The sequence below is a fragment of the Notolepis coatsorum genome, assembly GCF_963971535.1.
Source record: "Notolepis coatsorum genome assembly, contig: SCAFFOLD_863, whole genome shotgun sequence".
NCBI lineage: Eukaryota > Metazoa > Chordata > Actinopteri > Aulopiformes > Paralepididae > Notolepis > Notolepis coatsorum.
In genome coordinates, this window is record NW_028172539.1 from 37,501 (window position 1) to 62,420 (window position 24,920).

Consider the following 24,920-nt stretch of genomic DNA (forward strand, 5'->3'; position numbering starts at 1 on the left):
GATGTAGAGGCGTAGAGACAGAGGTGTTTAGCAGGCTGTGATGCAGAGACAGAGGTGTTTAGCAGGCTGTGATGTAGAGACAGAGGTGTTTAGCAGGCTGTGATGTAGAGACAGAGGTGTTTAGCAGGCTGTGATGTAGAGACAGAGGTGTTTAGCAGGCTGTGATGCAGAGACAGAGGTGTTTAGCAGGCTGTGTGACGTACAGGCGTAGAAACAGCTCTGCGTAGGAGTGTGCGATTCACGTTGTCAATAAACGTGTGGTTAGATGACGACCCAAACCTTCCTATACTGTACACGTCCTTATATGGCCATTCCTCTGACAGGAGAGAAACTAGCGGTATACAGTACGCCCCCCGGGGCCGCGCGCCATATGCCATATGTGTGTATTTTTGACTTTCACCTCAACGTAACCCCGGGTCAAAATGACAGGTCTGACAGCTTCTAGAAAAGCGGTAGAATATCTGACTTAACCCGTTTTTGTAAGAATTCCCATCTGTCCCTGCGCCACGGGGGAAAGTTCGGTCAATATTTGTGCACGTGCAGCACTCTCTGCACCTGGACGTGAGATCTGGGGCCACTCCAGATTTCTTTGGCCCCGTGACACGTGTGCGTGTGAGCCCTCTCAGACAAATGAGGGCTTACGGTCAGTCCTGGTTCAGAATTGTCAGCGATATACTGGAATATAAACGTAATTTTGTGCTCAGCTTAAACATAATATTATTATGGCTCCGCGAAGTCAGAGCCCCGCGCAGTGCCCATGGAGCGCTGCTCGACTATCTCGGGACATGCGGGCAACATGAGAAACTTCTTACAATGAGTGTTATTCCCCGTCTGTGAAGCCCAGATAAAAAAGACATTAGCGACTTCAGAGGCCAGAGGGTGGGACCTATAAACACATGTACTATCCAAGAGCATTGTGAGGCTGAACAACAGGACCCATTGACTATGTAAATGTGCTTAAAAAATAAAAGATAAACATTGACAGACTTTTTTTTTTTAAATAGCTCAAAGATAAAAGTGACGTTGTAGTTTTGCAACCGAGGGCCTCACAGGAGCATAACAGTGGCCTGAATCCAAGCCCCGTGAATCACTCACACGCAACTCAAAGCAGAATTCTAATTCAGGGTGAATAAAGGCTGATTTATGCTAGCTTAGGGAGCTAGATACGGTACTGTTGACAACCGCCTCTCGCTAGAAAGGAAGGTGTCCGTTCAACATTCATCATTCATGCCTTGGCGAAGGTTTCTGTCGTCTGCGCCGATGACAAAAGACGCCAACCTCCCGACTGCGTTTATCTGCTCTGCCCCGTGTTTCCTCCATGTATAGAAATGTTAGCTTCGGCCAAAAACAAAGTGAAACCACAAGCATATACGTGGCATGGTTGGCATTTCATCCAGTCATAATACTATATGACCACCATGGCATAGCAAAATTCTGACACACATTATTTTAGAATTATTTCTATTGTGAGACAGCAGTCAAAAGTAAGTACCGTTGGTAAGTTCTATGTATGATTATTACGTGTCCTCCTCACAACAAAGTGAAAGGTGTGATGGTGATTGGCTGGCTGGTGAAAGGTGTGATGGTGATTGGCTGGCTGGTGAAATGTGTGATGGTGATTGGCTGGCTGGTGAAAGGTGTGATGGTGATTGGCTGGCTGGTGAAATGTGTGATGGTGATTGGCTGGCTGGTGAAAGGTGTGATGGTGATTGGCTGGCTGGTGAAATGTGTGATGGTGATTGGCTGGCTGGTGAAGGGTGTGATGGTGATTGGCTGGCTGGTGAAGGGTGTGATGGTGATTGGCTGGCTGGTGAAAGGTGTGATGGTGATTGGCTGGCTGGTGAAGGGTGTGATGGTGATTGGCTGGCTGGTGAAGGGTGTGATGGTGATTGGCTGGCTGGTGAAAGGTGTGATGGTGATTGGCTGGCTGGCTGGTCGGTAGAATTGAAAATGGGGGACCCTGATGTAAACAAGACAAACGACTTTCTCTGGTCTGCATCCCCTTAACAATTGTGTGTATTGAGCCGTACTGTATTGTACCCATTCTGCAATCTGTTAAATAAAGTTTTCATTCATTCTTCATTCATTCAGAGTTTCTGTCAGTCTCTCACCTGCTCTCCTGGAATTGGAGCTGTTCTGCTTGTTCTCCTTATAGACCAGCTGTTTGATCCACAGCGTAGGTGCAGTGATCTCTGCAACGACAGGAGGACATACTGAAGAATGGACTCAAGAGAATGATGAATGGAGGGATGGAGGGATGAAGGGATAGAGTGACGGAGGGATGTAGGGATGGGGGGATGGAGTGATAGAGGACACGTGTATTTTTGCATTTATTTAGCATTTTGTACTTTCGTTTTGTATATTGTATATTTTGTATAATGTTTGGTCTTTACTCTTTATTCTTTTACTTTTTTTTTTACTGTATGAAGCTAAATCTCAGGAGGGTCACACAGAACCAAGCATTTCACTGTAATGTACCTTATATGTGAGAAATAAAACAAAACTTGAAACGTGAACCTGGATGGATGGACGGACATACTGTAGGATCAGGGTTTTTCAGAATGTCTTCAGGGACCCAAAAGTGGGCCGAGGGCAAAATGAAAACGTGTCCCTAAATTACCGTGAGGATATTTGAATAGAAATATCAGTCATAATAACGTTTGACCGAAGAGACCTCTCTGAAGACCTGATCTGCGTCAACCGACGTATGTCTGTGAATAGTCATAGTCATAGTCAAAGTCAAAGTCAAAGTCATGTTTATTGTAATCTTTCCATGTGACATGGAAGCACAAAATACAGTACTCAGGTCTTGGTTATAGCCATTAAATACTAAATAACTAGAATAAATAACTCAAATAAATACTGATCCTCATGATAGACATGCAAACTGATTCAATAAATCCAATAAAACGAATGAATTCAATAGAAAACCAAGTCTAATTCAATAAAACTGATTTAGTTCAATAAAACCAATTTGATTCACTGATTTTTTTTTTGGTCCACTTTTTTCTCCCCATTTTCTATTTTTCTCCCATCCCAATTTCGTATTTCCAATTCTTCCCTCCCCTGTCTTGAACGTTGCTAGACTATGCCTCCCACTGGTCGGCTGTAGTGAGGATAGAAGCCTTGCATCACGTGTCCCCTCCGGTACACGAGGAGGCAGCCTGTCGCATCTTTTCACCGCAGCAGCTCGAACTCTCAGTGGCGAGGAGTAACGCGTGGGAGGCTCACGCTGCCCCCGATACTTCCTGTTTCCGCTGCACCGGCGGTCACCCAACCGACCTGTAGGAGTCGCTGTCCACAACGTCCAATCCCCACCCACTGGCTTTCCCACCCCCCTCTAACACTGCCAATTGTGTTAGTATGACGGCCGGCCAAACCGGTAGCAACGCCGAGAGCTGGGCTCGATACCAGCGTCTCCTGCGTTAGTGGCGAGCGCCTTGCCCACTGCGCCACTCAGCCGCCCTCCTTTGATTCACTGATTAAAAGAGAGATAGGTGCCATAAAGTGCTACGGTGCAGTGTGTGCAGACAGAGAGGCATGGCAGTGATGAGCCGCGATGAACTGTTCAGTATAGTCTCTCACAGCATCCGGGGAAGAAGCTATTCTTCAGCCTGGTGGTTCTTGCCCGGATGCTGCGCAGCCTCCTGCCTGATGGGAGGCTGGCTGGGTGGGTGGGGATCACGCATGATGCGGATAGAGTCAACAGGGGGTGGGTGTTTGAGAGGAGACTTACCGTCCCCTTCCGGGAGAACGTGGGTCTCCGTGGTGGGCGTGGGCTTGGAGCCGTCATCTGGATTGAGAGTGAGAAAGAAACGGAAGGAGACTGCCATTATTGAGGTTAATACAATCTACTCTCCAGAACTGTTGAATGGTTGGGATTTGCACATGGCCCGGCCAAGAGCAGAGAAGAGAGATAGAGAGAGAGAGAGAAAGATAGATAGAGAGAGAGAGAGAGAATAAAAGATTGAATGGTAGAAGAAGGATGGAGAGAAGCCTCCCACATACTGCATCGTGCCTCTCTCTCTCTCTCTTGCACACGTCAGTGAATCAGCTGCTCCTCTCATCAACATGCGTTCACATACCGGCACCAACAGGCCACAACAACACTCTCACACACACACACGCACGCACACACACACGCACGGAGGCACACGCACGCACGCACGCAGGCACACACACACACACACACACACACACACACACACACACACATAATCACACAAACACATAATCACACACACGCACAAGTTTTTCAATAGCATACGTATGATTTAGGTGACGGTATATGGTATATACGGCCCCTCATACATAATCACACACACACACACACATAGACAGACACACACACACATAATCATACACACATATAGACAGACAAACACACACACATACATAGACAGACACACACAGCCCCCATGGGTGCAGTGCAGGTGTAGAGAAAAGCCCCTACAGCCGCTCCCACACTGCATCCTATGGGGGCACATTTTGATAAGGACTAGAAAACCCACACAAGGACAAGCCCACCCACCAGTGAAATAACAACAACACGAGAGGTGTATGGACGTCAGACGGAGCCGAGTTGGATCAAATAAACGTACTATACAGTTCCAGCAGGGTATCTGCAGGTTTCAACAAGTCAAACAGACTTTTTAAGACCTTTTTAATACCACTTAGAGCAACGTTTTATACCAATTTCATGAGCAATCGATACTAGCAAAAAAAAAACTGCGGCTGCTATTTATATTCCTGCCAGTTCCATACAAGCTCTCGCCAGACGCACCGAGCTGCCGGTGGCCCCGCAAAAAACGAGAGCTTGAATAGAAAAACATTTCATATATTTGACATTGTTTATTAATCTCCCGACAGCCGAGCTGCCCTCCGAAAGGTTTTATACCTGTGCAAATGAAATTCAAGACTTTTCAATTATTTTATCATTATTTTTTTTTATCTTTATTAGCGTTTTACAGCTTTTTCTGGCCACGCAGGACCGATAGAGGAGAGAGGGAGAACGGGAGGAGAGGTAGGGAAGACATGCGGCAAATGGTCGCCGGGACTGGGAAACGAACCCGGGACTACCGCTTCGCGACTCAGTGCGCTATGTGGTGTGCTACTTTTAAGGCCTTAAATTGAGAATTATGAATTTAATACTATTTGAGACTTTGTAATACACCGCAGATACCCTGAGTTCACAGAAATTAAAAAGGGACTTGTGGCAAAATGCCATGGAAATTTTGCTTATAGGTGGAGACAAATAACATGGTTGTCTCAACTTGTATTTTCAAGTAAACGTTTTTTTTTTGCGCAGGAGTTGAATCAACTAAACAGGAGAGAATTAACATAACATTTCTCTCATATTTAGTTGATTCAACCAATGAAATAGCCAATGCAATATGCTAGTTGAAAATATAAGTTGAGACAACTTTTTTCTTTTTTACAGTGCACAGTGTGTCCTAATTCACATCAGTGTGAATTGAAGCAAGGATTTGGTTTTGATTGCCTTATAAAAATGCTAAATATATTTGATTGCCTTATAAAAATGCTAAATATATTTGAATGGCTTATATAAATGCTAAATATATTTGATTGCCTTGAATGCTAAACAAATATCTATTTAGTGGGCAAAAAAAGAAAGAAAAACTGAAAAAGTAGCGCATTATTTTTGCCTGAGAGTAAAAACTGTGATGTTGTGATTACAACAAACTAACGCTATATCAACTGTATGTCCTCGCTCGCAGAATCTAAAGGTTGTCACAGCTGTAGGCCTGTCCCCGACTAAGGATTTGTGTGCTCGACTTTGATTGGCCAAAATTTGCAGATAGTCGACTGGCAGTCGACTAATCGATCGGTAAGGAGCCGTAGTCGACTGCCAATCTCTCAGTCGAATGCAAAAAATTATTATATGATTTAAGTTAAATCAGAGATTAAGCACCCCCCACAAGTTAAATCAGACATTAAGCACCCCCCACAGCCCAAATGGAATGATAAAAAAAAAAAAAAATAATAATAATTAGACTGAGAGATTGGCAGTCGACTACAGCTCCTATTCGACTAGTCGAGGTCAGCCCTACACATCTGTAATATTTAGAAGTACACAAGCAGATATAAGTAAGTGTAGCCTACTGTAGACCCCCCCCCCCCCCCCCACTCATCGAATTGCTATTTCAAATGGATTCAGCTAGTCTTTTGGGGACAGACTGATCTGGTAAAAGCAGAACCTACAGTACTGGAAAGTCTCCGAGACCAACACACCTTACACTCCTCGCCGGGCCAAAAAAAAAAACGCTTGGAAGAGACGTTGGAAGTGATTGAATGTGTTGTTGGCGACGTACACAGAGATCTAGTGGATGGTCTGTCTCCCCCCCACGTCTTAAACTGTGTTGTCGAGTCAGCGGCCTAAGATACTTACCCAAGTGAAGGGACAACACACAGTCTTGTATCCACGGCAACCATCCTTTGGAAACCTTTCAACCAGACGAGACCACTGAGGACATTGGGAATCGGAGTGGCCTTTACTACTGTAACTCAACTCTGCCGCGTAGTACAGGTGAGGACGGACTGGCGATAAGACTGGGAATGTATGTGTAGTTCTCTTTCTCCCAGCATGGCTGCCTGTAACCTGTTGGTGACCACCTTCGAAAAGGAAACACCTTGTTTCTGTGCGGTGGTAGGGTCGGTAAAACACTGGAAACTAATTCCATTGTGACTTGTTTACAAGATCCAGTAATAAAGACTGCAAATTATTACGTTTTTTTTTCTCTCATTTATCAACACATATCAACCGTTGTTTTCATAGCAACCGCTGTCTCTTCCATTGCCGTGTGCAAAACAATGGTTGCTATGTTGCCATGTTGGAAGACGGTGAACTGCACAGACATTCCGTGCAAGGTCGCTATAGAGAGGGGCGATGTTGCCTTCAGTAAGGAAACTGGTAAATGGGACTATTATGGATGATAACAGCTACGAGGAACAAAGATGACCCACCTACATTGTCACAACATGCTGCCTTAAAGGTGCACCAGGTAGTTTGTGGGGTAAAAAAAATTAAACCTCTGAAAAGTCCAAATAAAGTACGATATTTCTTTACAAGCACAAGTGTTACAAGCACTTTTTGAAGAAAAAAAAATGATCTGATTGGCTGTGGCGCTCCTCCCATCCCACCACCTTTACCGTACAAAGAAGCCTCCTCTAAGAGCGACGTTGGCTCACTTTGTTTCAACAGGTGATTTTTGGGGGGGATTTACGTGGAGATTATAAAAAAAACTACCCGGTGCAGCTTTAATTAAAGGGATGGTCACATTTGTATTAAGCCGGTCAACTGATCAACTGGGAGCTCCGTTTATTCCGTCCAAATAAAGCACCGGAAACCAGGGCTTTGGTTTTAGAGACTGAAAAAGACCATGCATTGCTAACAAAATGCTAACATTTGCTGTGTTTTTAATTTCTAAAACCAAAACCCACGCTGAAAAGCGTTTCACGGATGAACTAAAAGGTCTCCCCGAGTTTGTGACAAATCAAGATAGGCTTCTTAAAAATGCCGACTCTCCCTTTAACCCTTTCACTGCCACACGACAGAAGGTTAAGCCTTTACTATCAAACAAACCGACGGCGATGCTCCATCATTAGCATCAGTAGCTCCGCAAAGGGCTAACCTTCTGTATTGCCACAGTGAAAGGGTTAAGTGAGGTAGTATGTCAATCAACTGTAAGGGCTTACGGTCAGCGAGTGACCCGCTTGGGCCAACAGTGATACTGCTGTTCTCTGAGGCTGTGATCTACAAACTGTGGGGGGGGGAACCAGCCCAAGCAAGGAACTGTACCCCCCCCCCCCCCCCCCCCTACTCTCCTAACCCCCCACTCCCCAGCAGTCCTCCTGCCCCACTGCACAGTAACACTCCTCCTTTATATACCACCCTAGGGGCTAGCAAACGACAAAAGTGCTTTATAATAGTAAACCCCTGAGAGGCTCCCACTTCTTTCCAAGGTGTAAAGAATGTATATATTTCTGGGCTGGGGTTTCACTGAGGGGTTGGGGGTGGGGGGGCATGGGGGAGGAGCCAGCGGTCTTGTTCTATGAGCAGACACACCATGATGATTGTCTCCATTCCTTTGATGATGTAAGCAGACAGAGGTAATAAGGCATCTCTCAACGTGTGGATGCACACTACAAGATTTCTTTCTACAATTTTAGATTTTTTTTTTTTTTTATAAATAATATAGAACCGTTTCAGTGGAATGTTTGATGTGTTGCTATAGGGAACAGAAAAAAAACAGAGTTGATTTCCTGTCGCAAATGTTCGCAAAAAAGAAAAACGTACAGGAAATCAAATGTAGTCAATTCTAGAATGTGGGTTTATGTTTTGCTTGTTTTCTTTCTGTCATGTTGAAACCGTCTACAGCAACTAGGGATGGACATCGATTTTAGAGTTTTCGAAAAGGTTATTCAATTATAAAAAAAAATCGAATAGTTTATGCGACTATCGTTTTGTCTCTAAAAATGTATATTTTCCCTTGTTTTTACCAGCACATACTGTGTAGTGTATGTAGAGGGGAGCCCTATTAACTGTTACAACGCTGAATGGCATGCTGGGTACAGCTCGCTAACAGTCTGTTAACAGCTGGGAGAACAGAAAATAAATAGAGACTGGAGACGTTACATTGTAGCAACGTTTTGTATGTTAGCCATTATTGTTTCACTAAGCTCACACATTTCAAGCATCGGTGATGTGACGTTCAGAATTAATGCTTTTGTTCCCGGAAATAACGTTAACCTGGTCCGACTCCCAAATATCTAGCTGTTAGCAATGACAGCAGCAAGCTAGCTCGCTTGTTTGATTATCTCACGTTCGCTATTAAGTAAAAACTAAATCATATGTTATCATAATAATTATGTGGGTGGGTCTTCGATTAGTATTAAAATAGTTCCCGGTGATTATTAAATAGCAATTTGTGAGTTTTTCCCATCCCTAGTAGCAACAACATGGGTTTCGTAGCCATTTTGAAGATTTAATTGACGCTGAAAAGCCTCTTGAGTAAAACTATGATGTTGTGATTTAAATTTTTTTTATCCCAATCTTGTGACTTGGAATGGCTTGATTGGGGCTTAAAACTGGCCAAAATCCTGTAGTGTGCATCTACCCTTAAACATGGTGCAATAGAGAGGCGAGGCCCCCCCCTCTTCCACTGGACCCTTGTGAGACCCTATTTTGGAAAAAGCTATGTCAATGGCGAGAGACATACATTTTTCTTATCCTGATTGAATTTTTTACGTTACGTTACAGCATCAAAAGCTGCCGGTAATGTCAGCGAACGAACGTGCAAGTCAACTTTCATAACTTGCGTAACTATGTTTTAAATTGACAAACGTCATATAAGATGAGATGAGATATTCCTTTATTGATCCTCTTGGGGGGAAATCTGGGCATTATAGCAGCATGGGGGAGGGGGAGGGGAGGTAAAGCTATGGGCAGGGTAATAGTAGCAAGACATAAATATAGGCAATAAAATTGTATCTGAATATAAAAATATTAAAAACAAACACGAACAGTGTAATTCACAACTCAAACGAAAAAATAAAATAAAAAGATTTGTCTCTCGCCATTGACTACCGTATGTATTCTTTTTCCGAAATAGGGTCCCATGGGTGGTTAGCGGAAGGGGAGGGACTTTGCCTCTCTATAAGCAGAGGGTGGGTCTGTACATATCTACCAGTCAGCTGTGGATAGAATATGAACTCATATCACATACAATCTGAACTCTTTACAGGCTCATTAAAGGAGCTCAGCAGTGCACCGATAGGTGTTAAAAGCAACAGTTATCGGTGCAGTACGTCAAGTAAAAGAAAAAATAGCACGCCGCGTGCCTTTCAGCTGTGCACACAAGACATGAACTATGAACGAAACACAGATGGAACGAAAGCAGATCTAAACAGATTCTGTACCGCATGCTCTCTCTCTCTCTCTTAAAATGCAAACACACACACACACACACACACACACACACACCTCACAGTGGATCGCAACTCACCTTTTCTACCAGAGCTGGGGGGTCCAGGAGGTTTATCGGTTACTGAACCTTGGGAGAAAAAGCACAACGTTTACACAACGTGCCCCGGGCAGCAGCAGCAATGCCTCCAGTCCGCCTGAAGGCACTGATCCACCTCCACCGCTTACTCTATACCCCCTTACAGTACAGTACAGTACAGTGGTCCCCCAGAGCGACCTGGGGTCCACCGAGGACCCCCTGGGGTCCCTGAGAGGGTTCCGGGAGGGAGGGAGGGAGGGAGGGAGGGAGGGAGGGATGCCAGAAAGATGTTTACATTCTTACATTCACTATAGACAGGTTTCTCGTCCGCGTCAAAAAGAAAGCTAGTCCTGGTCAGAACAACGGGGCAGACTACAGTATATTTGCATTTGTTAGCCATGCTAGCGATCTCAAAAAACCAATCCACGCCAAAGCTAGCTATGTAAAAAGGTGAAAGACTCACTCACACACAGCCATGCTGATTTGGCTAAATGACATCCAGCTATTTTGTTTGAAACGACTTTTAGTTCAGGGGTGTGCCATGGTTTTTCCATAGAGCCCCATTGTACCATTAGTCAGGAGGGTGCCATGGTTTTTCCATAGAGCTCCATAGAGTTCCATTATACTTTTAGTCGGGGGATTGTTCGACGCAGGTGGTAGGGGGTCATGTGATTCAGCGTGGTATTGCTGATTGGCTGGAACACACTGTGTTTACAAACAAGAAACCCGTCTATAGAGGTGAACCCAACGGGAGTTGGGTCATAAGAGTGACTATTCTGATCACAGGTCTCACTCTCTCCACTGTTATCTCAACTATAGTGGACAGATATACAACTCTGCACTTAAAAGGTATCCAATGGTGTTTTTGACCACTAGTTGTTGAAATTGGCGCTACAGCAGAAAGAAAGGGGCCCCTGAAAATTGTGTATCACGTGTTCTTCCACCACGCGCACGAGGACGCACATGCACATGCACGGGGGAGGGTGACGTGGAAAACAAAAAGAGTGCACTGGAGTTAAACATGCCCTTGTGCTTCAATTCGATTGGTCCATAATATGATCTTACTCGAAATCTAAGAAGCCAACTCGCCTGTCAATCAAAGGAGGTCGGACTCGTTACAACTTTGCCCCAAAACCGAAAGTGAAACTAAACTCGGATGGGATGTAGACATCGCGAGAGCAAAGAAAACTGTGAAAATTATATCATAAAGGTTATATGAGGTGGGAAATGTATTCATCTATGTAAAACAAAAGCAAGCAGTTTACAAGAAAACTCCGTTGGATACCTTTAATCATATCTAACAACCGAAATCTGCTCAGATTAAGGTCCCTGAAGAAGATCTTGGGAGTCCACTCCCTAATTATAATATTTTTTTTTCCTAATAGATTTGGGGTCCCTTGACACAAAAAAGGTTGAGAAACCACTGCCCCAGAACGTGGGTTTCCAACCTATTTTGGCAGGTGACCCCAAATCGAGGCGAGAAGAACCCTGTGAAACCCAGTATTAAAAATATGTGAAAGATATAGTGTGTTTGTGTGTGTGTTCACACATCATACAGAGGGCATACGCAGTCGCAAAGGAAAACACAGTGACGTAAAATACACATTTCTGTGCATGCAGATAGTCAAGTCAAGCATGCGGGGGTGTCTGGGGGAATGGACACAAATTGAAGACGGTGTAAAACCAAGGGGAGGACATTTTGAGTGAAGGCAATTGGAATGAAATTTACTACCTGACAATCCACTTGTCCCAGCATGAGTTCCCATAAATTCACGGAAGTTTCCTGCAAACGTATGCGAGATGATTGATTTGGGGTCATAGTGCACAGGCTGGGCATCTGAGCAGTGGCGTTCGCTGTGAGTCGACAGGCAGGGGGAGAAGAGTCCCTGTCCGCACTGTTCCAGTCTCTAGTCCTTATGTGTCCAGGGCGGCGCGGACACCGCCAGACTCACCCATTCTGTCTCTCAACCTCCTATGAACTTGTGACACTGTTACCTAGAAAGACATATTAGCCTTCGAAGTCCATACATGTTTCTTTACAGATGTGTTTGTTATAAGGATAATTTGTTGTTATAAGGATAATGATCTTAGCTAAACAGTTGTGTGCTTATAGATTAGATATTAGAAGTAGATTATTTGTTTGTTTGAATATCTACACTTCCCAGCGTCTTTATCGCGACGTCCAGCAGACAGGACGGAAAGAGACAACAGCGGGCAGAGGTGTGCGAGTCGAGTCGAGTCAGGTGGGTCCACAATCAGGTTCGGTCGAGTTTGAGTCGAGTTCAAATGGGGTCATTGCTCGTTGTTAGGATGTATCTGTCGGAGTAATCAGGCTGCTATTTGAAATAAATTAAATAAATGAATGTATTACACGTTACGTTACTACTCGTGGCCAGTAGTCTGAGTGGCCAGTCGTCTCAGTGTCTGAGTGGTCAGTAGTCTGAGTGGCCAGTCGTCTCAGTGTCTGAGTGGTCAGTAGTCTGAGTGGCCAGTCGTCTCAGTGTCTGAGTGGTCAGTAGTCTGAGTGGCCAGTCGTCTCAGTGTCTGAGTGGTCAGTAGTCTGAGTGGCCAGTAGTCATAGTGGCCAGTAGTCTCAGTGTCTCAGTGGTCAGTAGTCTCAGTGGACAGTAGTCTGAGTGGCCAGTCGTCTCAGTGTCTGAGTGGTCAGTAGTCTGAGTGGCCAGTAGTCTCAGTGGCCAGTCGTCTGAGTGTCTCAGTGGCCAGTAGTCTCAGTGGTCAGTAGTCTCAGTGGTCAGTAGTCTCAGTGGCCAGTAGTCTCAGTGGTCAGTAGTCTCAGTAGTCAGTAGTCTCAGTGGCCAGTAGTCTCAGTGGTCAGTACTCTCAGTGGTCAGTAGTCTCAGTGGTCAGTAGTCTCAGTGGTCAGTATTCGTAGTGGTCAGTAGTCTCAGTGGCCAGTAGTCTCGGTGGCCAGTAGTCTCAGTGGTCAGTAGTCTCAGTGTTTCAGTGGTCAGTAGTCTCAGTGGTCAGTAGTCTCAGTGGTCAGTAGTCTCAGTGGTCAGTAGTCTCAGTGGCCAGTAATCTGAGTGGTCAGTAGTCTCAGTGGTCAGTAGTCTCAGTGGTCAGTAGTCTCAGTGGTCAGTAGTCTCAGTGGCGAGCAGTCTCAGTGGTCAGTAGTCTCAGTGGTCAGTAGTCGTAGTGGTCAGTAGTCTCAGTGGTCAGTAGTCTCAGTGGTCAGTAGTCTCAGTGGCCAGTAGTCTCAGTGGCCAGTAGTCTCAGTGGTCAGTAGTCTCAGTGGCCAGTAGTCTCAGTGGTCAGTAGTCTCAGTGGCCAGTAGTCTCAGTGGTCAGTAGTCTCAGTGGCCAGTAGTCTCAGTGGTCAGTAGTCTCAGTGGCCAGTAAACAAAGGGATGAAAACATTTGAGGATCAAGAAAAGAGGGGGGGGCTTGAGACAGGTCCATTGCCTATTTATTCGAATCCATAATTGCTAACAGTACAGAGGGAACTATTAACGTATGTAATGCAACCTATTTGCTAGATCAGTCACTGCAACGTGGGTACTAGAATTGGAACAATAATTACCTCATTCCAGGAAAAATGTATCTTGATTACAGTACGTAGTTACTTTGTATGGTGACGTAATGTGTTATTACTACCCACAAAAGTGGAGCGATCAGACACACTTAATACTTGAACACATACCTTTGCAAGAAACAATGAAGATATTGGACCTTATGCAGGACAGGAGGGGTACAGGTATATAGATTGCAGTGGGGCATCATCTCTGAATATGTTTCTTTCCCCAATCTACATCTCACTATATACAGTGTGTGCTCCAAATGGACAGAATCAATTGTTCCCGGGCCGTGAATATGACATACGATCCACGCTCGGCATGTGAGCGTTAGTGACTCTGAGTGCAGTAATGAAGTATGGCAGAAGAAGAGGGCCGAACAGGTGGTGATTAGTGAATAGTAGAGAGAGAGAGAGAGAGAGAGAGAGAGAGAGAGAGAGAGAGAGAGAGGGAGAGGGAGAGAGAGAGAGAGAGGGAGAGAGAGAGAGAGAGAGAGGGGGGGAGGGGGGTATATGCCCTGCCAGAGAGCGGCATGCGGCCACTCTCCACACAAAATCTGCACCATATGCTCGGAGCGGCTCCGCAATCCAATTCTGGCAAAGGCCCCGGCGTGTGTATTATCTTCTGAGGGAAAATGACGGTGATTACCATAAAGTGTTCCCATCCAGTTTTGAGTGAGTGTAGCCGTGCGCTCTCCTCCTCCCAGCCCTGCTGAGAGCAGTTAGGGGAGAGGGGTAGAGAGAGAGAGAGAGAGGCCCCCGGGGGGATGGATGCCCATTAGCCCCACCCCCTGACCTCGCACCTGCCACGGCACATGACACAGGAGGCTACGCCGCAGATGTGTCCCGACTAGGGGTGTAACGGTGCGGCCTCACAGCGATTCATTTCGATTACGATTATTCAGGCAACGATTCAATGCATCATGAAATCTCTTCATTTGACCACGATTCGATTCGATAAATTTTCTATACATTTTCTATCAGTTAAAGCGGTCAGGTGGCGTAGCGGAGATTGCGCTTGTCACCAACGCAAGAGGCTGCGGTCTCGACTCCCGGAGTCAGCGTTGCCTGAGGCTTGGGCTGATCGTCATACTAACTCGTTTGGCTGGGTTAGGGGGAGGGCAAGTCATGGGTGGGAATCTGGCGTTGTGGACAGCGACGCCTACAGGTCAGGTCTGGGGGCGCTTGCTCAGCGGAGGCAGGACTTGATGAAGGCAGCGTGACCTCCCACGCGTTACACTTCACCAATGAGAGCCCTCGCTGCCAGGTGAAAAAAGAGTCACTGGCTGTCGCCGCACGTGTCGGAGGAAGCGTGCGGATGACTTCAGGGTTCCCTTGTACCGACCAGTAGGAGAACATGCGCACAACAACCAGGTAGGGGAGGGGGCGAATTGGCACAACGACTAAATTGAGACGGGGAGAAAAACAGAGAAAAATCGGAGAAAGAGAGGATTAAAAAATATAAAAATTTAAATGTCTATCAGTTAATTCCCCAAAAAAAGTTTAATACACAAATGTGGCTGGGGGAACTGATTCACTCAGCATGAATGGACTATAGGTCAATCAAGACAATACACACAAAAAGAAACATAAAAAAAAAATTAAACAATTTTTTTTCTTTTTTTTGGATTATAAGCGATTCTAACATTTTCAAATCGATGCAGTTGAATCGTCACATTAGAATCGATGCATTTCGATTAATCGATGCATCGTTACACCCCTAGTCCCGACGGCATTGTTTCCCTCTTTCACCTCCAACTACGGCGGGTAAGAAGCTCAAGCCCACTTTGTGTAGGGGGTCCAGAAGGAGTCGGACCCTTCGGGCCTATCGTAAGCATGCCCCGGCGCCTTGATTAGGCGAGCTAGCCCAATGCTAACTCCTACCTCTACAACCTACAGCTAACGCTAGCTCATGTTAGCCAGCTGCTTGTGGGCTGCCTGTAACGCAGGGTGTTTGTATCTGGAATATAATTGTTTTCAGTGGTGGAAAGTAACTAAGTTATTATTACTGAAGTACTTCAGTACAATTCCGAGGTACTTGTACTTTTACTTGAGTATTTTCATTTCAGGGAACTTTGTACTTTTATTCCACTAGATTTCAATGGGAATATTGTACTTTTTCACTCCACTATGTTTGTCTGAACCCATCGGTTACAGTTAGGTTGAAGAAAACGATTTTGCTTTGAAAACATGGCAGAAATTGATGAAGATTAGGTATTTTCAAATTTGAAGCCTGTCAATTTCAAGGGGGCGTAATCAGAGCAGCATAACTGGACCACATACCACTTTAACATAACCTTTAATCAGAGCAGCATAACTGCACCATGTACCACTTTAACATAACCTATAATCAGAGCAGCATAACTGCACCACGTACCACTTTAACATGAACTATAGAGGTCAATGGTCTGAGGTTTGAATGCTCCCAAGCACTAGAATACACAAACACAATGTAGAATGCATACCTTTACTTTTGATACTTAAGTACATTCAATATCAAACGCTTATCTACTTTTACTTTACTGTGTACTTCTTCCACCACTGATTTCATGTTGTTTTTGGTGCAGTGGGTGACGATCTTACTATGGTGGTCCAGCAGTAGAATCCATATACAGTAGGGGAAACACTGGACTATAGTAAACCTCTTTACTATAATACAAATACCCTAGCTACTCCTAAGGTACCTTTTGGGAAACCTGTAGGGCTGTCCTTGACTGATGAAATACTTTTCATCATAATTTAATAGTCATAGGACTTTAATTAGTCATTGACTAATCGATCAGTCATGTGTCTGACAGGCAGTCAGACACATGAACAAATAGCGCTAGCAGCCGGCTACCGGCCTGTGACTGGAGAAATACAGTCTTATCGCTGTCTCTGCTCCTGATACACACACACTATTGATTTGCGGTATTTGTTAAAGGAGCCTGAGCGACTTTATCACTGATTCTCCTGCCACTTTTCACCCACACTGTGATTACTACATTGTGACTATTGTATTGTAAATTTATGCAAATTTTTTTTTATAATTTCTATGCTGCAAATTATAGAGACCAGAACAAAATCATTTCACTCCTGTATGACGGGCCTGGTCTACAAGATACACTACACCACACAGGTACCCATGTACATGTCGAAATACTTCCCAAAGGTCAGTGAATACCACGCCCACAACACCAGAGGGAGCTCCACAAATCATGTGCAACCCAGATTCGGCACAAACAAGGGTCTAAACACATTTAGCAATTATGCCACAACAATGTGGAACGCCCTACCCACATTCAAAACCGCTCTTAAAGAGCACCTACGGGAGGCTGCAATTCTAAACCCCCTCCTAATAGACAGTCTCCTCCCCACCGTATGTATACATTCTCTGTTAGGATCTATGCCTGGGTAACAGTACTGTATATTTGCATATCGTATATATGTCACAAATGTAACAGTACTATATACCTGTATGTCATGTATGTCCCTATGCCATAAATGTCATGATGTCATGTATGTTGTGTGTATGTCATAAATGCCACTATGAATTGAAAATGGGAGACCCTGATGTAAACAAGACAAACGTCTTTCTCTGGTCTGCATCCCCTTAACAATTGTGTGTATTGAGCCGTACTGTATTGTACCCATTCTGCAATCTGTTAAATAAAGTTTTCATTCATTTATTCATTTATTCATTCATTCATTCATTCATTCATTCATTCATTCATTCATTCATTCATTCATTCATTCATTCATTCATTCACAGAATAATGATGTGACAATAAAGCTGATTCTGATTCTGATTTAATTTACAAATCTGTGTCCTGCATGTGGAAAGACCTCTTTAAATCTTAGCAGAGATGTAGGCCTGCTTATTATTTTTCAGGAAAATAACTCACTCGACACACGGGGGGGGGTGGGGAAAAGCATAACAATGACAGACCAACTAAGAAAGCCTGGGTACGACTATAGACCAAACCCAATAAGAGGGGGGGACACCCCTACTGCAGCGTTATCATCCTCAGCCTGCCAACCAAGCCCTCGGTGCCAGTACCTGAACACACTGGGGTCCTGTTGTGGACAGAGGACCCACTCACTGGCTTCCCATCGGTGGTCACGCACCAGCAGTAGGCTGTCAGCGTGTGGCATTGGACCTGCGACACAGCAGAAAACATACTCAAATGAGTAGAGAATATGGTAACAATTTACTCCCAGGGGGGGGCACACTAATAGCAATTATTAAGCACCTGCCGGTTAGGAACTAGTGAGGAACTCTGTTAACAATCAGAAGAAATAAATAACGCACATCCTCCGTTCCTTGGTGCTGAGCCAAACTGTAGAAACCTTGGAATTACCTTGGACTAGAGAGAGTGTATCTTCCAAGACGAGGGGGAGATATAGATAATCTCCTACTGAGGAGAGAAGTATGGTGCAGATCCATTATCTTAAAACTATGGCACCAACAGGACTCAATGAGGACTTTGACATTAGACCTTAAATGTAACTAATAGAGGGAGACAGTCAATAGATAGAGACTTTGTTTTTTCCTTTTTGTTTTTGTTTGTGTTTTCAGTGGCTAGGACCTGGACCGGGTCCAAAAGAAAGTACCTTACACACACTGCTGCCTATCTTTAAAGGATGTCTAATACTGTGTTTAATATAATGTAATATATATATATTTCTCTAAAAAATCTCCTTCTAAAAAATGTCAAATGTAAAAGATAATTTGTTACTAAATCATGTATAAAAATGTATAAAAGAATCATGCAAGTCTTGGGACCGCCCCGGCCTGATCACCAGGTGGGGCTGATAGCTAATCTATTTAGTTTCCTGTATTAAAAGAGATGTAATTTTGTGTTGTGTTTATACTTGAAAAAGACCGGAAGGGTCGAAATGTTGTATCTGCTGCTATTATTTGTCAATTAAAACACCTTGGAGCATCAAAAGTGAGTTGCGAGCCCCGCTTTGTTTTATGAACTCTGTTAACAAACCATAATTTACTCAAGTCTCAGACCTGATGTCTCAGCACTGCTGGGAAATCCTTCCAGAATGGCTTCTACTTCACACAGTGACACATTCAGATCCATTTGACTCTCCAATCCCCATCTGATTCTAAAGGTTACTTGTTCCTGTGCATTCTTCACTTTATTAATCCTGGGAAAGACACGTATTTGCCTTATTCGAGTCAGACCAGAAGAGTGATATCAATTTCATCTACTGTGCGTCAGTTTTGGGAGTTGCTGGAAGATGTATTTCTTCATTTTCGACGGAGCTAGGCTAGCCGCTACCTACCGCTTCCAGTCCTTGCGCTAAGCTAGGGTTAGCAAGCGTGCACCTGGACCTCTCTCCGGGGGACTACTGGACACACAGAGATGAAGCTATCAATATCAATCTTATTGTCTGAGTCTGGGGGACATGGCAAATAAGCGTATTTCCCAAAAATGTTGGAGAGTGCAGTGTGCAATGTGTGTTTTGCCAATGTACTGAAGCTGAACACTCTGAGGAGAGAGAAATCTCATGTTCTCAGACAGACCTGAGCGAACGTTCCATCCTCGTTGCACTCCGGGATGAAGATGGCCTCCTGCGGCCTCTTGGCCTGTTCCAGGGCCTGGCTCCGCTCAACGCCACACTTCGACTGGCCTGCGTCTGGAAGACATGGACAGTGGCTTCTTCTTTTATTAAACATTAAACCCTGTTTCCCAGTAGACAGGGCGTCGGCGTGTGAATGTGTGAGTGCATGCTGGGTGAATGTGAGGCACAAGTTGTAAAGCGCTTTGGATAAAAGCTGCTATATAAATGCACTCCATTTACTGCAATATGGCATATTGTGCATTGGACATTTTGCATTGATTAAGCACCATGTCATTGCGTATTATGTAGGGATGTTCGATATTGGCTTTTTTACTGATATCTGATATACCGATATTGTCCAACTCTTAATTTCCGATACCGATATCGATATATGCTGGGTTTCCCTCCCAAAGAAACGGAATAATTTCAGGTAATTAACATTACATATCTCTTGTCATGCATACTTTTGACAATACATAAAATAAGAATTTGTTCTTACTTGCTTGCCTGGGTAAATAAAGGTTAAATTTTTTTTAAACCGATACCGATCATTTCCGATATTACATTTTAATGCCAATATCGGACATCCCTAGTATTATGGTATTATACTGCCACTAGAGCAGTGGTTCCCAAACCCTTTCAGTCCCCACCCCCCCCTTGGGTAATTGGAAACATCTCCCAAAAGCATATATATACTGTAGAACCTTTTTACAGAGCTTTGAAAATGGCCAAATGTATTAGTGTAGTGAGGAAAGCATTTAAAAAATATATAATCTTGTATTTATTTTTCGTGCTTTTATTTTGACGGCAGAATCGCACCGACCTCAGTGGATGTGAAGCCAAGGGAGAGAAGAGGGTCCTGAGGGAGAGGTGTGCTTCGTCGTACACCCGCGTTTTTGGCTTTTGTACTGTAGGGCTGACCCCTATTAGTCGAATAGTCGACTAATCGATCGAAAGGAGCCGTAGTCGACTGCCAACCTCTTAGTCGAATGCAAAAAAATATATAAATAAAAGAAATAAATCTTTTTTTCAATTTTTTTTTATCATTCTTTCCAAAAGAAAAGAGGCCTAGAAGCGTGGCTAACGCTAATGGCACGCATACCAGAGGCTAACTGCCTACGAAAACAGGCACAGAGGCACTGAAAGAGGATTTCACCCATCTAATGAACACACTAGACTAGACAAATATCAAGATGTATCCATCAGTGGACCAATTGCATGCTTTTGCAGAGGACAAGAAGCCTTCCGTTGACTCCTTCAGACATTAAGCACCCCCACAGCCCAAATGGAACGATAAAAAAATATATATATTATAAATAAAAGATTACTTTTTTTCAAAAAAAAAATTTCATAGTGGACTATCTGCTAATTTCGGCCAATCAAAGTCGACTATCCAAATCCTTAGTCGGGGACAGCCCTAGAACGATGTTAACCTTACCTGGAACTCTCCTCTTTTAGTTCTTTACAGTTAAGTGTCAAAAACGTTTCCATTGTGTTTATTGGATTTTTCCCTCCCTGGTTGGATAGCTAATGTTGCGTCAGCTATAGCTAGCTCTTTGCGCGATGGCAAACATTTCGTTCCGCAGAGCCAGACCTCTCTCTCTCCACACTGTGTTAGCGCCGTGCCAGCATCCCACAAGACTAGTGGAATGACCATAGAACTATATTTTGTGACTACGACCGACGGGTCAGGAGATACACTCATTTGAAAAATCAGAAGCTTGGTCTGATGGTGGCATGGCTTCACCGTAAACATAAGCTCCTTCTTGAGGTCATGGGCGTGCACAGCTAATTGTATGGCGATCCAGCCATTACTTTGAAATATCTTGTGCTCAGTTTGGCCTGATGGTGGCGCTAGTGGACAACTTGCAAGTGTGGAATGTCCTATGTGAGGTAGATATTGTATTTGTATGGTTTTCTCTCAGCAGTTATCAGATGTAGCATATAGACATATCATAATGTCAGATGTAGCCTATTAGCGTACTAGCATACTGTAATAGCGGATTAGCATTTAATGCCAATTCATTTTTATGTCCTCGTTGCTTTAGAAAGGGAACTTTCTCTGTAGCATGGAACTTTATTTGCTATACATGGGAGAAAAAGACAAGACTTTGTATGAGTTAGAGTATTCATTTTTATGTTGTAAAACCAATGCAATTGTATGTATAGTGTCTTGTAATCTCATGTGAGCTGTCCCCCCTTGGGTGCATACTTCTCAAAACTGTCAGCTGTGACCCATCTCCCAATCTGTCAACAGCAGGGCAGACAGGTGCAGCTAACATTAGTCAGCAGTAGTCAGCATTGATAATGGTCAATAGTATTGTCAATGCTGGCACAGCTAAATCTAACAGCCCCATATGGTAGGCTAATCCATGTTATTAGTTGCACCCATTTTTGCCCATCAAAATGGCCACCATCTGTGCTTAGAGCCCCAATAACAAGCCATTCAAGTCTATCCAATAGAAGACTAGATGCTAGAGCCTTCTGGGGAGAATAACTAAACCTCAGGCATTCTTTAGACATGGCTTTGTACCAAGGAGATACGCGGCGCTCTACACAAAAAAGATGAGCAACAACTCCGGCATAACTCGGAAAAACCACACCATCGTGCACAATAAACAACTACAAATTTGGATTTGATTACCAGACTGTAAACACGCAAATTATGTTTACAGAGAGAAAACGCAAAGCCCACCTTGTCAAATGTTTATTTTTAGCCGCGTCTTAAACAATTATCACAAGAGTGATAGTGGCCATGGGCCTTTTGTCATGGCCTGGCTACAAGCCATGACAAATAGTTGACAAAACATGGCAAGATAAGGTTGACCAGAGAGCGAAACTAATGTATACATACTTAAATGTGAAGATAATGAGATGTGACAGACAATCCATATACTGTAAGCAGTGTGAATGCTGCGGCGTTGGAGTAGATATGCATTTAGGCTATGTTCACACTGCAGGCCTTAGTGCTCAATTCTGATTTATTGCTCAGATCTGTTGTTCACATTATTATTTAATCTTTTAAATGTGACCAATATCGGGCGGCCGGGTAGCGCAGCGGACTAAGCGCCTGTCTACCACCACAGAGACAGTGGGATCGAATCCAGCTGTGGTGCTTCCGGGTTGGCCGACCGTCCATACTAACACAATTGGCAGTGTTAGTGGGTGGGAAACCCGGCGAGGGTGGGTCCTGGTCGTTGTAAACAGCGACTCCTACAGTTCGGTCGGGGCGCCTGCACAGCAAGGGAAGGATCTAGGAGAGGTAGTGTGACCTTCCACACGTTACACTCTCCCAGTGAGAGTCCGCGCTGCCAGGTGAAAAGAAGCGGTGGGCTGGCTACACATGTGTCGGAGGAAGCATGTGATAGTCTCCGCCCTCCCAGACCAACGGTAGGGGGTAGAGTGCGCAACGACCAGGAAGGGGATTGGGAATTGGCATAACGACTAACATTGGGATGGGAGAAAAACGGAAAAAGAAGGAGGAAAAAGATAATAAAAAAAAAAAATAAGCACTACTGGACTGCCCAGTAGAAATAAAGCGATAAAATGCCAAAAAATAAATCTTTAAAAAAAGGGCGCCCCAGTGGCGAACCACATAGCTCGCTCAGCCGCGACACGGCCGACCCGGGTTCGACTCCCAAACCCCGTCGTTATTTGCCGAATGTCTTCCCCCCACTCTGTCTCCCATTCCTCCTCTGTCTCTCACTACTGGACTGTCCAGTAGAAATAAAGCGATAAAACGCCAAAAAATTTATCTTAAAAAAAAAAAAATAATAATAATAAATGTGACCAATATCAGATTCCAGTGTGAACTGGTGATTTTTCCTGAACTGACCCGCATGCGCAAATGAACAATAAACTGTGAAGAATGTCAACGTAGAGTGACGTAAAAGTCCCATGAAAGTCGCATGACTGTTCAGACTGAGGTCACGTTGCAAAAAGAAAATCAGACCTGTATCTGATTTAGGACCACATGATGAAAGTGGCCCAAATGAGAATGAAAAAGATAAGATTCCATGTGATTTGTGCCGTTCACACACCGTCAGATCTGAGTCACAGATTTGGGCCACTTTTGCCTGCAGTGGGAACATAGCCTTAGAGTGTTGTGACGCCAAAGAAACAAGAAAACCCAAACAAACTAAACGGTCCAGTGTCCAGAGGAGAGATGAGAGAGCAGCCCAGAGGCGTCATGGGTTGTATAGGCCTGACTACAGGTGTATTCAATTCGGCAATCAGAGAGAAAGGAGAACGCCAAACAGACTCTCTCAAGATACCATCACCATATGAACGTTTCATCTCATTCTGGTGGACGACCTCAGAGGGATTACAGACCTCTAGCACATGCTATTGAGCAGGAACCTAGTTGAGGTGTAAAGGCGAGGGTGCGTCATTGGGTTTATGAAGTGGACAGACACCACCTATCACAGATGTTTCATTGAGTAGTAGTGTAGTCCCAGAAACTACAGACGGCTAAAGAGCTAGAAAACCCTCTCTATTGTACCTACCCTCAGAAACAAGGGTGCATTTGCAATAATAATAATAATAATAACTTCGTTTTATATAGCTTTACATAGGGGGGGGATGACAAATTAACAAACATAGTGGACAGACACAACATATACATATAGGCCATTCCCATTGTCACTCCTCCTTTTGCATGAAGACACACACAAGACACTTGACCTCCATGCAAAATCACAGCCTCCTAGAGCGAAAACTGTGGCCACTGTGGTGGGGAATTTTGTGGACCGACCGACCAACCGAACGGCAGAGTGGTTGCAGCTAAAACATTTAGTTGTTTACAACACATACTCCTTTAGAAATCTTTAGCCTGGGGGCTAAGTGGCGCAGTGGGCAAGGCGCTCGCCACTAACGCAGGAGATGCTGGGTTCGAGCCCAGCTCTCGGCGTTGCTACCAGCTTGGCTGGTCGTTCATACTGACACAATTGGCAGTGTTAGGGGGTGGGAAAGCTGGTGGGTGGGGATTGGACGTTGTGGACAGCGACTCCTACAGGTCGGTTGGTGCGCCTGTACAGCAGAATCAGGAAGCATCGGGGGCAGCGTGAGCCTCCCACGCGCTACTCCTCGCCACTGAGAGATTGCGCTGTGCAGGTGAAAAGATGTGACAGCTGCCTCCTCGTGTACCGGAGGGGACACGTGATGCAAGGCTTGGTCCTCACTGCAGCCGACCAGTGGGAGGCATAGTCTAGCAACGTTCGAGACAGGGGAGGGGAGAATTGAAGGGAGAATTGGCGAGACGAAATTGGGATGGGAGAAAAATAGAAAAATAAGGAGAAAAAGTGAATCAAAAAAGAAATCTTTAGCCTGGGAGCGCACCACGTAACGCACTGCAGTGCAATGCGGCCATCCCGGGTTCGACTCCCGGACCCGGTGACCTTTGCCAAATGTCCTCCCCCGATATCTTCTCCCATACTTCCTCTCTGCCGGGTCTGTCCAATAAAGCAATAAAATGACAGCTCCGTTGTTAATGAGACTTAATCAAACGCAACCATCTTTGTGAACGATACAGTTCAGAAGACAAGGGAAACAACAATGTATGTATTTTTTTGTTAACCAACCCTAGGAAGTGAATAGCCGTTTGCACCAGAGACACACCAAAAACACCAAGACACTTCATACCTTTATTTCCGAGGTAACATTTCAAGTTTCCTCCTATTTTTTTCTCTCAAGTCTATCTTGGAATTCTAGAACCCCCATAACCTTCAGTGGCTGGTAGCCATTGTTACGTCACGATTAGAATGTCAAGTGAGACCATACACCTGAAAGGGTTAATTGGCAGAAGTCCGGAAG

At 44.5% G+C, this 24,920-nt stretch overlaps 1 protein-coding gene across 1 annotated transcript in view; it reads right to left on the minus strand.

Moving 5' to 3' along the window:
• The window catches only part of LOC311247708 (SPARC-related modular calcium-binding protein 1-like), a gene marked incomplete at both ends in the record, with an annotated part of 65,399 nt that overhangs the window by 35,166 nt on the left and 5,313 nt on the right, over window positions 1–24,920 (minus strand). The window contains 6 exon segments of the mRNA XM_084338716.1: window positions 2,112–2,192; window positions 3,737–3,793; window positions 10,026–10,073; window positions 11,755–11,805; window positions 17,593–17,692; window positions 19,072–19,184. Of these exon segments, the coding sequence (XP_084194842.1) occupies window positions 2,112–2,192; window positions 3,737–3,793; window positions 10,026–10,073; window positions 11,755–11,805; window positions 17,593–17,692; window positions 19,072–19,184 (450 nt within the window).